At 41.7% G+C, this 13755-nt stretch overlaps 1 protein-coding gene across 1 annotated transcript in view; it reads right to left on the bottom strand.

The window, feature by feature from the left end:
• The window catches only part of MYOM2 (myomesin 2), a 96858-nt gene that overhangs the window by 62450 nt on the left and 20653 nt on the right, over positions 1–13755 (bottom strand). The window contains exons 7-8 of the mRNA XM_089531083.1: positions 535–623; positions 155–205 (exon numbers count right to left, since the gene is read on the bottom strand). Coding sequence (XP_089387209.1) covers positions 155–205; positions 535–623 — 140 coding nt within the window. The remainder of the gene's footprint in view (positions 1–154; positions 206–534; positions 624–13755) is intronic.

The following is a 13755-nucleotide window of genomic DNA, read 5'->3' as shown; positions in this document are numbered from 1 at the left end:
TCACGTGGCATTTGGGATTTTATGGGTCAGAGCTAGCACCTTAAGCTGTGCTATCAAAGTTACTAAGATTATTGGGAGGGGGGGGGGGACCTGGAAAGTAGTGCTGAAGTTTCTAGCATGGATACAATTGCATCAAATGATAAAGTAAGCTTACAGTGACCAGATAGAATTCCAGCAGGATAGGGCTCTTCATCCCCTCTGTATCCTGAAAGAAAGGGACAGATAGTTGTGACACAAGCATCTGAAACACATATTGCTGTCTCAAAGGTTTCTGTGGCTTACAGTTGACCCTCCATATCTATGGATTCCTTATCCAAGGATTCAACCATCCACAGTTTGTAACTATTTAAATATATACATATTCCCCCCCCCCCCCAAAAAAAACCCTTGATTTGCTATTTTATATAAGGGACACCATTTTACTATCCAATTGGATTTAGTGGGATTTGAGCATCCACTGATTTTGGTATTGGCCGGGGGTGTGTGTGTCCTGGAATGAAACCAAACACCAGTGGATACCAACACTGCACTTACTTCTCACAATGACAGCAGCATTGGTTGATGTCTGTCCATGTACATTTGTTGCCACTGCAGTATAAGTAGCAGTGTCGTCATAGTTAGCTCTAAATAAGGTAAAAAGGAAAGGTACAGTCATATGAAATGCAATTATTGATATTCACAGGCGAATGCTCACATATAAGAGAGAAGTAATCTAACAGGCCTGCATACTTGCATTTAGCTCAAAAGCCAAATGCAGCTAACCAACCAGGTTGCCTTTCCTGCCATTTATTCTGCAAACATGTTTTCATCTCCTGTCCAGTACCACAAAAGTAGAACAATTGTTAAGTACCTTGAGATTCTCAGTATATGGCTCTGTTTTCTCCAGTAGACCATGCTATGAAGATTTTGAGGGGTTTTGTTTCACAAGATGCTCACTGTTCACCCACAACAGCAGCTCCATTATTAAATCTGCCTCTAGAACATCTTAGCATAAATCCAGGGAAAGAAGAATGCATGGATGAATGAATGGATTGATTGACTGATTAATTAATTAATTAATTAATAAGTACTGCAACAGCAGAGTCATTTTTGGGATCCATAATCTAAATTTAACTGTAAAGTTGCACACAGAGCAATTTTTGATGTTATATTACATTATAAAAAGAAAAAAAGGGTATCTTTTTATGCATGCATCAGTCTAAAACTGCCAAGCTCCTTTCCCTTTTTGATCTGTAAAAACATATGTATGGGTGATTTGAGTATTGATTGTCCTTTGCTCCTCCCTCACATAAACAGTTCAGATCATTCTGTCTGCCCTTGAAAAAAATTAAGCTCATTTAATATTTTAAGTATATGTTAATTATGTAATTCAGAAGCAAAACAAAACTCAGTTTAGGAGGCGCAAAACAGCTCTTGGGATGAAACAAGACAGGTGGTTGGTAACATCATAGGTACTTGTCAATCAGATGTCTCCCAAAATTGGTTTCTCCAACCAAAATTTGCTTGATAAAAATTTAGTGACTGCACTATCCTTTGTTGCTGTTATTTACCATCACATCATAGCAACTCTATGAATGGGAGAACTCCAAGAGTTGTAAGCTGCATCCACACTGCAGAAATAATCCATTTTGACACCACTTTGACTGCCAATTCCAGTCAGCAGTTTTGTGAGACATTTTGCTTTCTCTATCAAAGACCTCTATACCACAGTAAAGTACAGATCTCATAATTCCATAGCATTGAGCCATGACAGTTGTGATGTCAAACTGGGTTATTTCAGCAATGCAGATGCAGCTCCAGTCATCAACAGCCCTGCTCAGGCCTTGCAAATTCCGGGTCATGGCTTCCTTGGTTGAATCAATCCATCTGTAATGTGGTCTTCCTCTTTTCCTATTACCCTCTTGATTAAATTATGTTGGAAATGGAGTCATAAAGCATTATGTTTTCTTTTAAATTAGGAGTAAAGACTGACTAACTGCAAAAGAAATGAAATTTTCTATATGGAATATGACTAATGAAATATCAACAACAGGCCTCTCAGGCTAGGGATGCATTTTGACTCCTTCCAGCTTCTATGTCTTTGCTAAAAACTGCAGTGGGAATTGTCCTTGCAAATAACTTGCCAACATACATGGATTGACACTAGGCGGGGGGGGGGGGGGGGCTCTTGTAGCCCTCCAGATGTTGTTGCACTCCATCAGCCCAGCCAAAAATACTGGTAGGAAGTCTACTCTTAATTACAGCAGTTGTAATCCAACAATATGTGGAGGGCCATATGTACCCCCACCTAAGTCATAGTCCAAAAGTCCATGATGGCAGACAAATTATGGATGCTCAACATCTCTGAGGGTGGTCAGATGGCATTGGGAATTCATACCTTGAATTTTGTTTAGGAAATATGAGATGTAAATGAAATATATACAATATATGTTTAGGCTCTGGTTGAACATCCTACAGCCATTGGGGGGGGGAGGGGAGCAGTGTGATGTCACACATCAGAACAAAATTTGGAAAAGTTAATGTTTGGTCTACAACTCCCAAAATTTCCCAATCCAAAATGGCCACAGGTTAGGGAATTCTGGAGGTTCTGGGGGTGATAATCCAAACTATAGTATTTCTGAACTCTGCACCAAATGCAAGACTTTCCACTGCAACAAATGTATCTGCTCAAACAAAACAAAAAACATGGACATGGGCAGACCCACACTCCCTGGAACACATTTTACCATTGCACTTCTGTTGGGCCTTTTAGCTCCAGACATAGCTCCAGAGCTTTTGGAAAACTCTGACTACCACTGTGATCTGCTGGCATCATTTTAGACAGTCCAGTTATATCCTAACCTGCTTACCAATCAAGCTTCTTCCTAAGTGCCAGAAGACACCACTTTGAAGTTTCCATGACTTCATCAGAATGTTTAAGGATCAGATTTCTTCTCCAAAGTATTAACTTGGGGGGAAGCATTTTTTTAGGGAAAAAATATTGGGAAAGTCAGGTGAAAGGGATATAAACATTGCTTCCATGATTGCCTGGGGCATTATGAGCATTTGATCTGACAGACAAAAGGGGACTCCAAGGGCCTAGATACCAAATGTGACAGGCTTGTAGATTGGGTGCTGTGTGCAGCATACCTTCTGTGAAAGGAATGGGCATATTGCAGCCCTGATGGTCATGAGGAAAGAATAAAAAGAACACAAAACAAGGACCTTCAGTCAGAGCACTTATTTTTAAAGTATGATCACCAGAAGGTGGAATATTCACTGCATTTGGATATCTTCTTTATGAATGGCAGTAAACCTGGGAGGAATCACTTTGGTGATATGTAAGGATTGTAGCTCCTCCTAGAGGCAGATCATCACTCATGCAGTGAAAAAAAATCCAGAGGCAAATCTGCAGAATTAGTCAGCACTGTGTGTTATATTACAAGTGTGCATGAGGCAGTCATCATGAAAAATTGTGCTGCGGATGCCCTGGGTTCTTCATTTGTTTTATTTGTTTGAAAAAGCAAACCACATTCTCTTTCTGATGGAACTCAAAGCAGCTAAATAATAAATATAAAGATGGGATTTCTGCTGACTTTTGTTAAAAGAGCATGACTAACAGGGAATTTTTAAATCACAAATTTTACTCAAAACTATTTCCTGTTTTCTGCAAACTTAAAAATGACTGACTTAAATTACTATTTCCTAGCAGCCTTATGTAGCAAGAAGGTGAGAGTCCCCTTTGCTATGCCTGTTGTTAAACAACTGGTAGTCAAACTCCTTTGGACTCCTATTTCATGGGCATTGTGTTTGTTTCATTGCCTCCTCCGGCTCAGTCCTGCTGTAGAGATCTTGGAACACCAATCACTCTGTGAAAAATCAACAGCCTTTCTGATAAGGGGGAAGTGCCCACACATAGCAAAATTGTTGACACATATCATATGACAAGGAAGGGAAGAAAGATGAAGTACATTTTCCACTACAAAATAGGCACACAAAGAGTAGGGAAACTATGTCCACATAGCCCATATTTCAACATGAGTTTTTGACATGCATGACTAATGCATATAGGGATATGGTGGGAATCATATGCCATCCCAAACCATTTTTGCAAGCCTGAGCCCATGTATCTCCCCAAGACAGCTCCAAAAACTGTCCCAACAAGTTTTGGTGGCAATCCACACAAAACAGCGAAGAAGGGGTTGGGAAAGTGTTGCCCAAGCCCCACTTTTGCATCCCTGAAGCTGCAAAATTTCCAAAGCCCCCTGAGCTTCCCAAAAATGTAATGGGGAAGGGAAAGGGACATTCAGTTGACTTATTTTGATTGAAAATAGCCTTACATTCCCCAAAACCTCCCATGAATGTGGCAGTTTGTCTTCCATTTTCCTAAATACCTCCCAAACCTTGAAACTGCATGTTTAACAGCGCAAGTGCCAATTCCCTGAAAATTATTATTATTATTATTATTATAAATTTTATTTGTATTTCCTGCCTCTCCCTGCAGATTGAGGCGGGATTAAAGCAAAGAATAAATAGCACAATACAATACAAAATACAATATTATCTAAAAATACAGTCAATAAAACAATAGCAATATTACTACCAATCACTAAAAAGGCCAAATCGTCATCAATTTTCCATGCTATCAGGTCAGAGTGGGAATCAGCTATAAAAGGTCAGGTGGATAGGCCTGCTGGAAGAGATCCATCTTAAGTGCCCTTTTAAAGGCTTCTAAGGTAGTAATGAGATAGATCTCGCCGGTAAGTTGTTCCATAATTTAGGGGCTGCGGCTGTAAATGCTTTATGGAAAATTGTAGTTAGTCTAGTTTTCATATGTTCCAATAGTTTCCTCCTTGATGTTGTAAGAGTGCGGGGCGGACTGTGTAGAGAGAGGCGTTCCCTTTAGTAACTCAGGCCCAAGCCATGTAGGGCTTTAAAGGTAATAACCAACACTTTGTATTGTGCCCAGAAGCTGATCGGCAGCCAATGAAGATATTTTAATATTGGAGTAATATGGTCAAATCTTGATGTTCCTGTGACCAATCTGGCTGCAGCGTTTTGGATCAATTGAAGCTTCCGAACTTGGTACAAATGTAGCCCCATGTAAACCAGTATTACTGCTTCAAGGTCCCTCTGGGCCAGGTAGGGACACAGTTGGCGCATCAACCGAAGTTGGTACCAAGTACTCCTGGCCATTGCCTCCACCTGAGATGACAGCTGTACAGATGAGTCCAGGAGTACTCCCAAACTGCAAACTTCATCCTTTAGGGGAAGTGTGACCCCGTCCAGGACTGGTTGGTAAATCTCCGTCCCTGGACCAGATGTACCTATTGCAAATAGTCCTGCAATGTAACTACCAGTAAACCTAGATACATGGAGGTAAACTACAGGTGAATATGGAGTGAAGACTGACCCCCTACCTCCCATAGTTATTCACAAGAAGGAAAATAAAAGCAAAGCAATGCATTCTTCATTTGGCAATACAAACCAAACCCAGAAACCTTAGTCCAGGGGTAGGCAACCTGCAGCCCGTGGGCCGGATGCAGCCTGGCAAGGCCTTGGGACTGGCCCCAGCCCAGTCCTGCCATGCATTGCTGCCGGAGCCTTTGGCCTCTCGCGTGAGGGCATGGGGCCTTTGGCCTATCAGGAGGAGGCTGGCAAGGGGGGCAAGCGGCAGGCAAGGGGGGCAAGCAGCGGGCAAGGGGGCAATTGTCTATAGAAGCCTCTGAAACATGCATTTATATTAACATTTTAAAAAAAATCAGCATGTCCTCAATTTTTCAAAAGTGTCCTCCATTTGAAATCTTTGTCCCACATTTGTCCCGGTTTCTTTATTTATTTAATTTTTTTGGGGGGGGGGGCTTCGGCCCCCCAGTTGTCTGAGGGACAGCAACTCGGCCCCTGGCTCAAAAAGGTTGCCTACCCCTGCCTTAGTCTATCTGTACATACATAGGGATCAAACAAATATTCAAAATTATTCAGAAAATAGCCAAAAACTTGTTTAAAAAACGAGAAGAATCCTGGACTGAAGAGAATCTTCACAGTTCAGGAGTGATTCTGTCCAAAATTCACATGTGGTTGTTTTCCTGCACACATAAAAATGTTTTCAATGTAAAACAAACATGTGCAAATTTTACACAGCATAAGCCCCAAATTGTGAATAAGCTCCAAAACCACATCATTTTCAGAATCTTTCTCACAGTGGGGAGACTTTTTGTAAAAAAATAAAAAATAAAAAAAATACTCATTCCTTCCTTCTAGAAGAAACTTAGCGAAGAAGACTCACTCCAACGCTTGACAGAGGAGTCTCATTTGCCCTGGGCTTTCATAGAGCCCTGGTGGCACAGGGGTTAAATGATGATACTGCAGCCACTCATTCACAAAACACGAGGTTGTGAGTTCAATACCAGCCAGGGGCTCAAGGTTGACTCAGCCTGGCATACTTCTGAGGTCACTAACATGAGTACCCAGCTTGTTGGGGGCAATTAGCTTACACATTGTCAACTGCTTGAGGAGTGTTTAAGTGCACTGATAAGCAGTATAGAAATGTACTTGATATTACTATAGAGGGGCCAGCACCGTGGTCACCTAGCTGTTACTCTGAGAGGCTCGGAGTGATAGTGAACAAAGCCCTGGGATGGCAGCTGCCACCACAGTGTTTTGTTGGAGGAGGGGGAAAGATCTCACCTCAAACCTCGTGCAAAATATCGTGGGACATGGAGCTCTCACAATGTTAGCTGTGAGAACTGTCAGGGATGTATGCCTGCACATGTGGCCCACAGCCATTGGTGACTGAGACATCCTTGCAAATCACCCACCCTCCCTATATTGTGTTATGGAGTGGGCACCATATCCCTAGATGTTACCTGGTTGCCTTGAGGGGCTGGGATGGAATTTTCCCATTGTATTGGAGCTTGGGTTTTTCACCTTCTCAGGGGATATTGAGTTTGGAACATATATAGTTTTGTTATCCTTGGGCTTTCACTTTTAGCTACTCTCTAACTGTTCTGTGTATGGCTAGCTATCCGGTGTTATTGCCTACTCAGGATACTCATAGTTAATACATGGAGCCTTGTGGTACTAGGGTGTACAGGTACTTACATCTATCTCACATACGCTGCTTTGTCACAACTTGCAGATATTCCCTCTACCTGAATGTACATTTATTGACTTTGATTAATTTACAAGGCAGTTATGATTTATTTATGATTTTATGATTTATTTATGATAACATTTGATGGATTTATAACAACATTATGGATGATTTAGAATGTCATTATGATTGATATATGATGGTATTATGATTTAGTTATGATGACATTATGAATGATTGATTATGGCAATATGATTGATTTACAATGGCCTTTTGATTGATTTATGACCCCTTTATATTGCAATAAAGTTGTGGCCATTTTATAACCCATATGATGGTGTCCACTCCTCATTGTCACAGCACAATTACATCTCTAATCCAGTGTGAAACTCATAGGGCTCTTTGTAAGATGAGGCCAAAACAGATGGGCTAAATAGAGCAACTTCCGGCCACTTTGGGGCCATGGCATTTAGACAACGCACTTCCCCAAAGTGCCTGAAAGCCACTTCAGAGCCACTGAAGCCTCTAGCAAAAGGAGCAGATTTAATCCGCTCCTGCCAGCAGCCCACTTTGGGAGTGAGCCATCAGGTCACCATGTTCCCAGAGCAATTGAGACCAGCGCAGCCAGAGAGCACTCCTTCCAGGCTGTCTGCTTTGTCCTGAGTTCTTTAGGTACTTTTTATATTGTTAGGGATGGAGATGAAAATTTACATCATGAGGACTGGAGATGAATATTTGAATTTCATAGTTTGAGGACTCTTTCCTATTATCTGAAGACAACAGACATAATACTAGACTCTTAATACCCTGAGCTTTTCCTCCTTCCATGTATACTTTTTAAAAAACATTTTTGCCTGGTTTTGAAAGCTGATGCTGATATCATTCTTCCTATTTGGTTGGCTTAATAAGGAAATTACTACAGTATGGACCTTGATGTAGTTTTGTGTCAGAGGAACCAATCCCTGATATTTCTGGATCTTATGCCATTGCTGAGGTATTACCATGACAGATAATACAGTGAAAACCACACGGTAATGTGTAAAAGAGGTTAGAGAGAAACTAATAATATAGAATCTTAATGCTGAACTTTAAAAACAATATTATACTTTCTGACCTTGGGTTCTCAGACTCTGTTCTTGACTGGTTTAGATCTTACTTGTCTGGCAGATCTTTTGCAGTAGTTGCAGGGGGTCAGACTTCTTCTCCTGTTCCCTTATCTGTTGGAGTTCCCCAGGGCTCTGTTCTGGGTCCCCTTCTGTTTTCTCTCTACACACTGTCCTTAGGAAAACTCATTAGCTCTTTTGGTTTTTCCTACCATCTCTATGCTGATGACACCCAGCTGTATCTTTCCGCCCCTGACCTTTCTCCAATGCTTCAACAGCAAGTCTCGTCCTGCCTCACAGCTGTCTCGCAGTGGATGCGCCATCGGCGTTTGAAGCTCAACATGTCCAAGACGGAGCTTCTTGTCTTTCCTCCTAAGCCCACCCTTCAACACTCTTTTTCTGTCTCTGTGGACAACATTTCTATTCAACCAGTCCAGCAAGCCCGCAGTCTTGGTTTTATCTTTGACTCTTCTCTGTCGTGTATCCCTCAGATCCAGAACACAGCCAAGGCTTGTAGATTCTTTCTGTACAATATTGCCAATATTCGACCTTATCTCTCCGCCTCTACTGCCAAGATCCTGGTCCATGCCCTAGTGGTCTCACGACTTGATTACTGTAACGTCCTCCTGGCTGGGCTTCCTCTTTCTCACCTCCGTCCTTTAATCTCTGTCCAGCATTCAGCTGCACGCATTATCACTTCCACCCACCGCTCTGACCACATCTCTCCTGTGTTGGCATCCCTTCACTGGCTCCCCCTCCCTTTCCGCATTCAGTATAAGCTCCTGCTGTCGACATTTAAAGCCCTCCATCGACTGGCCCCTCTTTACTTATCAGACCTTCTTTCTCCTCACCTTCCCACCAGGGCCCTCCGTTCTGGTAGTCAAGGTCTGCTGTCCCAGCCCAGGATTTCCTCTGCCCCATCCCAGATTCGCCCCTTTTCACTTGCTGCCCCTCACTCCTGGAACCTTCTTCCCCCATAAGCAAGAGCCATCACTTCTTTAACAAGCTTCAAAACGGAGTTGAAAACCATCCTGTTCAGAGAAGCCTTCCCAGGCATTGCATAATTGTCGCTTACCATCTGATGTTCTTTTAGTGCCTGTTTATCAAACCATTTCCTGTATTGCTATGTATTGTATTTGTATTATCCTACTTGAGAGTATATATTTTCACTGGATGAAGATTAACCTTCCATTATGAAGCCAAGCCCTCCCTCCAGTCCATCTGCCTTGGTCCAGGCCTCGGAGGTAGAGAGGAACTGCTGGACCTCTTACCCTTTCCCGCCACCACTCTCTTCTCCTTCTGTGTCATGTCTTTTTAGATTGTAAGCCCGAGGGCAGGGAACCGTCTAACCAAAAAGATTGCATGTACAGCGCTGTGTAAATTTACAGCGCTTCATAAATAAAGGTTAATAATAATAATAATAATAATAATAATAATAATAATAATAATAGAATGGAACTAAGATAAATACTGAGCACTGAAGAAGTATTACATGGAAGACAGGATTTAGTAGATCAGGATTTTGATGACCAATTTCAAAAGTAAATAAAAGCATGGGAGAGATGTTGGCTGAATTTTTTCAAGTTCAAAATGAGTAATCCCAAAGGGGAAACTTCTAGATTTTTTAAAAGATGCAAGAGTCCTCTGAGACAAGCAAATGGAGAGATGAAAGTGTATTCAATTGCAACTTTAAAATGATTGGGTGATGCCACATCTTTGGCTCCTCAAGAATTTTTCCACTGGAGCCAGGGAGCACCCAGTATATTCATAGGAATAAATGTCACACTTGCATCAGAAGGAAAAGTTCTCTGCATAAGCTTCAGAGGACTGCTAAGATGACAGCCAAGAAATTCCTAAGCTGCTTTAAGTAGCCACATATCAGATGACTTGAAACTCAGCATATTGGCATGAACAGCTGAGAAGAATACTGAAATAGGCAGAGAATCCTAACTGTTCTATAACCCCAAAAATTAACACTAAAGATATTTGAATCTTTTTAGTATTTATAACTGCAATGGAATGATCAAATACTTACTTCTCCACACCAAGGCCATCTCCAGGCCTCAAGAAAACATGGGATTTGAAATCCAAATTAGGGGAGTTTGGTATAATGTACATATAGATCTTGCACAAACATTGGAGGTTCATCAGCAAGATAGAAATCTTATCATTTAGAAAATGTAATTCAGCAAACCATATTCATCTGAATTAATTTCAATAGAATCCACTTAATTTCCAGTACTAAAATAAGCAAAAGCCAAAGCAGAAGAGGTGATGAAAATTCACAATCTGAGTTCCATTCTCTTGAAACTGTTGCAAAAGTAATTCTGGGGTCCCAACTGAAGGACATGCATATACCCACATGTCTTCTTTAAGTGAAAGTAGCAGCTTCATAGGAGATGGTACTTTTGATCAAGAAAAGAGAAACATATTATCCCACTCCTTCCCAGATGGTTTATTATATAGGGCCTAACTATATGTTGTATGCCTTCAAGTCATTTACAAGTTATGGAGACTTTAATGCAAATCTATCATGGGACTTTCTTGGCAACATTTGTTCATAAGGAGTTTTGCCTTTATCTTCCTCTGAGGCTGTGAGAGTGTGACTTGCCTAAGGTCACCCAGTGGGTCTCCATAGCTGAGTGAGGATTCAGACCCTGGTCTCCCATGTCATATTCTAATGCTCAGATCATTATGTCATGCTGGTTCCCTGGGCCAAATGGGTATCATGTCATATTCTCTGCAGGATTATTAAAATGTACATCATAGGGACTATAGGGACTATAACACAGAGAGATTTATGGCTTTTCTCTGTGTGACCATAAATATTCCCCTCCCAACAACAGGAAGGGAGGTCCTATTGATACCAAAACCCATGCTAGATGAGGTTGTGGGAACAGCACCTGGAAAGGTGATGGTCCCACTGAGAGAGGCATACTCAGTACACACACTTTGCCTCAAAGGGTTATTGTAAGGACAAAATAGTCAAAGGATTTTGAATGCTACCATTAGTTCACTAGAGGTCATACTCATTATCAGGATGGATAAATAAGGACATAAATATTTGTGTTTAACAGCAGAGAGACTCGCAGAATTTCTCATTGCACTCAATTGCACAAGTTTATTTTACACACATATGTATCAAGTAGCTGGCATAGAACCAGTGGCTAATTTAATTAAATAATATTCTAGGTGGGGTAGGAGGAAGGGAGTGTATGCATGAGTGCCAGTGTGAGCCCTGCAGACTATACAGCAGGGGTAGACAAAGTGTGGCCCTACACAATTTCCATCCGCCCTCATCAGCATTATCAATGGTGAGAAATGCTGGGAGTTGCAGTCCAACAATATGGAAGGCTATGCATCACTCTTCTCTTGCTTTAACTATTATGTTGTCCTAAAGCAGGGCTTACCAGTCTTTTTGACTCACTGAGCCCTTATTTCTATGGTGGAGCCCCTAAGAAGCCTACCCTATGTCTTAGAAGTTAATGGTGTTTAGGAGTATATATAAGAAAGTCGCCCCACTGTTCTTGGGGGGGATCTGTTCTGGAACTCGCCCCCCCCCCCATAAAAATGGAAATCCGCCGATATTCAAGCCCTATTGGCTTGAATGGTGGCTTGCCCCCACAGGCACCCTCCCCATTTTAAGTCTCTCTGTTGGCCCCTTGCAAATAAGCAAGGGACACAGATTCAAAGTCTGCACAAATGGAGGGTGACTGTATTCTTATTCTTTAATTTCATTCAATTTTTATTTCTTTCATTTTCCTGGAGCGGCCACAGAGAACCTGGGAAGTGCCCACAGAGCCCTAAGGGCTCCTCAGAGCACAGGTTGGGAAACACTGTCTAAATTGTAGTAGAGGATCTTTTCTCATTTATACACTGCCTTTTTTTCTTTTCTTTTGCCCTAATAGTCCTGCTACAACAGGAGTGGGCAGCTTTGATGAAGCAATTGTGAAGAGTGCTAGGAGCTGCAGTTTAGCAACAAATGGAGTTCTGCATTTTGCACCCTGCTGTAAAGGGGCATATGGGCATGGATTTCTGCAGAATATTAGTTCCTACCTTTCTTTAATTTATTTAATTGTCCTCAGTTTAGCAAAACTGCTCCTATTCCTTGTTGTTGTGGTTAACTGCCCTGTAGATGAGACATCTCCAAAACCTCCTCCACTACTCTGCTTAGTTCCTGCAAACTCATACCCGTAATAGAGTCCATCCATCTAGCATGCGGATTTTGTCTCTTTCTACTTCCCTCCACATTTCTTAGCATTTATTGTTTTTTTCCCAGTGAGTTGTGCCTTCTCGTGATGTATCTGAAGTACAACAGCCTAAATTTTGTCATCTTGGCTTCCAGGGAGATTTCTGGCTTGACTTGCCCTAGGACCCATTTATTTTTCTTTTTGGCTGTTCACAGCATCCTCAGCAATCTTCTCCAGCACTATATCTCAAATGAATAAATTTTCTTCCTATCTTCTTTCTTAACTGTCCAGCTCTCACATCCATGCATGGTAATAGAGAATACAATGGCTTGTATGATTCTAACTTTTGTGCTCAGTTGTCTATCTTTGCATTTTGGGATCTTTTCTAGTTCTTTCATAGCCACTCTCCCCATTCTTAACATTTGTTAGATTTCCTGGCTGCAGTCCCCATTTCTATCAATGTTCAATCCCAAATATGAGAATTATTTTACTATTGCTATTTCTTCATTGTTTAGATTAAATTTGTGTAGATTCTCCGTGGTCATTATTTCTTGTTTTCTTTATGTTCAACAGTAAGTCTGCTTTTGCACTTTCTTCCTTGATCTTCCTTAGCAGTTGTTCCAGGTCTGGGAGGTTTTCTGCTAGTATTATGGTGTCATTTGAATATCTGAGATTTTTGATATTCCTTCCTCCTATTTTCACTCCGACTTCTTCTATGTCCAGTCTTGCTTTTCTTACAATACAAGTTGAACAGGTAGGGGGATAAGATGCAGCCTTGTCTGCCCCTTTGCCAATATGGACCCACTCTGTTTCTCCGTGTTCTGTTCTGACAGTAGCCTCTTGTTCTGAGTACAGATTCCTCATCAGGACTATCAGATGTGTTGGCAGTCCCATGTTTTCAAGGGTATTCCATAGCCTTTAATGATCTATGCAGTCAAGGGCTTTGCTATAGTCTACAAAGCACATGTTGATTTTCTTCTGGAATTCCTTGGTGTGCTCCATTAGCCATTGTACAGTGCACCCGCGCCATGCGCAGATGCATTTTTCATGGATTCCAGCTTACGCGGAAGCCGCTCAGGGAGGTAAACAATGGTGCTCACGCCGCCACATGCACACATCCCATTATCTCCTATGGGGCTCGAGCATAGGCAGATTTTCCCTTATGCGGGAGGATCCGGAACGGATTCCCCCGCATAAAGAGAGGGCCTGCTGTATATTTGCAATGTGGTCCCTAGTGTCTGTTCCTTTTCTGAAGCCTGGTTGGAACTCTGGGATTTCTCTCTCCCTGTACAGTTGAGTCTACGTTGGCGAAATTTGAGCATAATTTTGCTTGCATGGGAGATTTGTGCTATGGTCCTATACTTGCTGCAGTTTTTTGTGTCTCCTTTTT

The sequence above is a fragment of the Sceloporus occidentalis genome, unplaced genomic scaffold (genome assembly GCF_023333645.1).
Source record: "Sceloporus occidentalis isolate IW3139 unplaced genomic scaffold, rSceOcc1.0.p SCAF_6, whole genome shotgun sequence".
Taxonomy (NCBI): Eukaryota; Metazoa; Chordata; class Lepidosauria; order Squamata; family Phrynosomatidae; genus Sceloporus; species Sceloporus occidentalis.
Note: the sequence above shows the minus strand (reverse complement) of the source record. Positions and strands in the feature narration are given on the sequence as shown.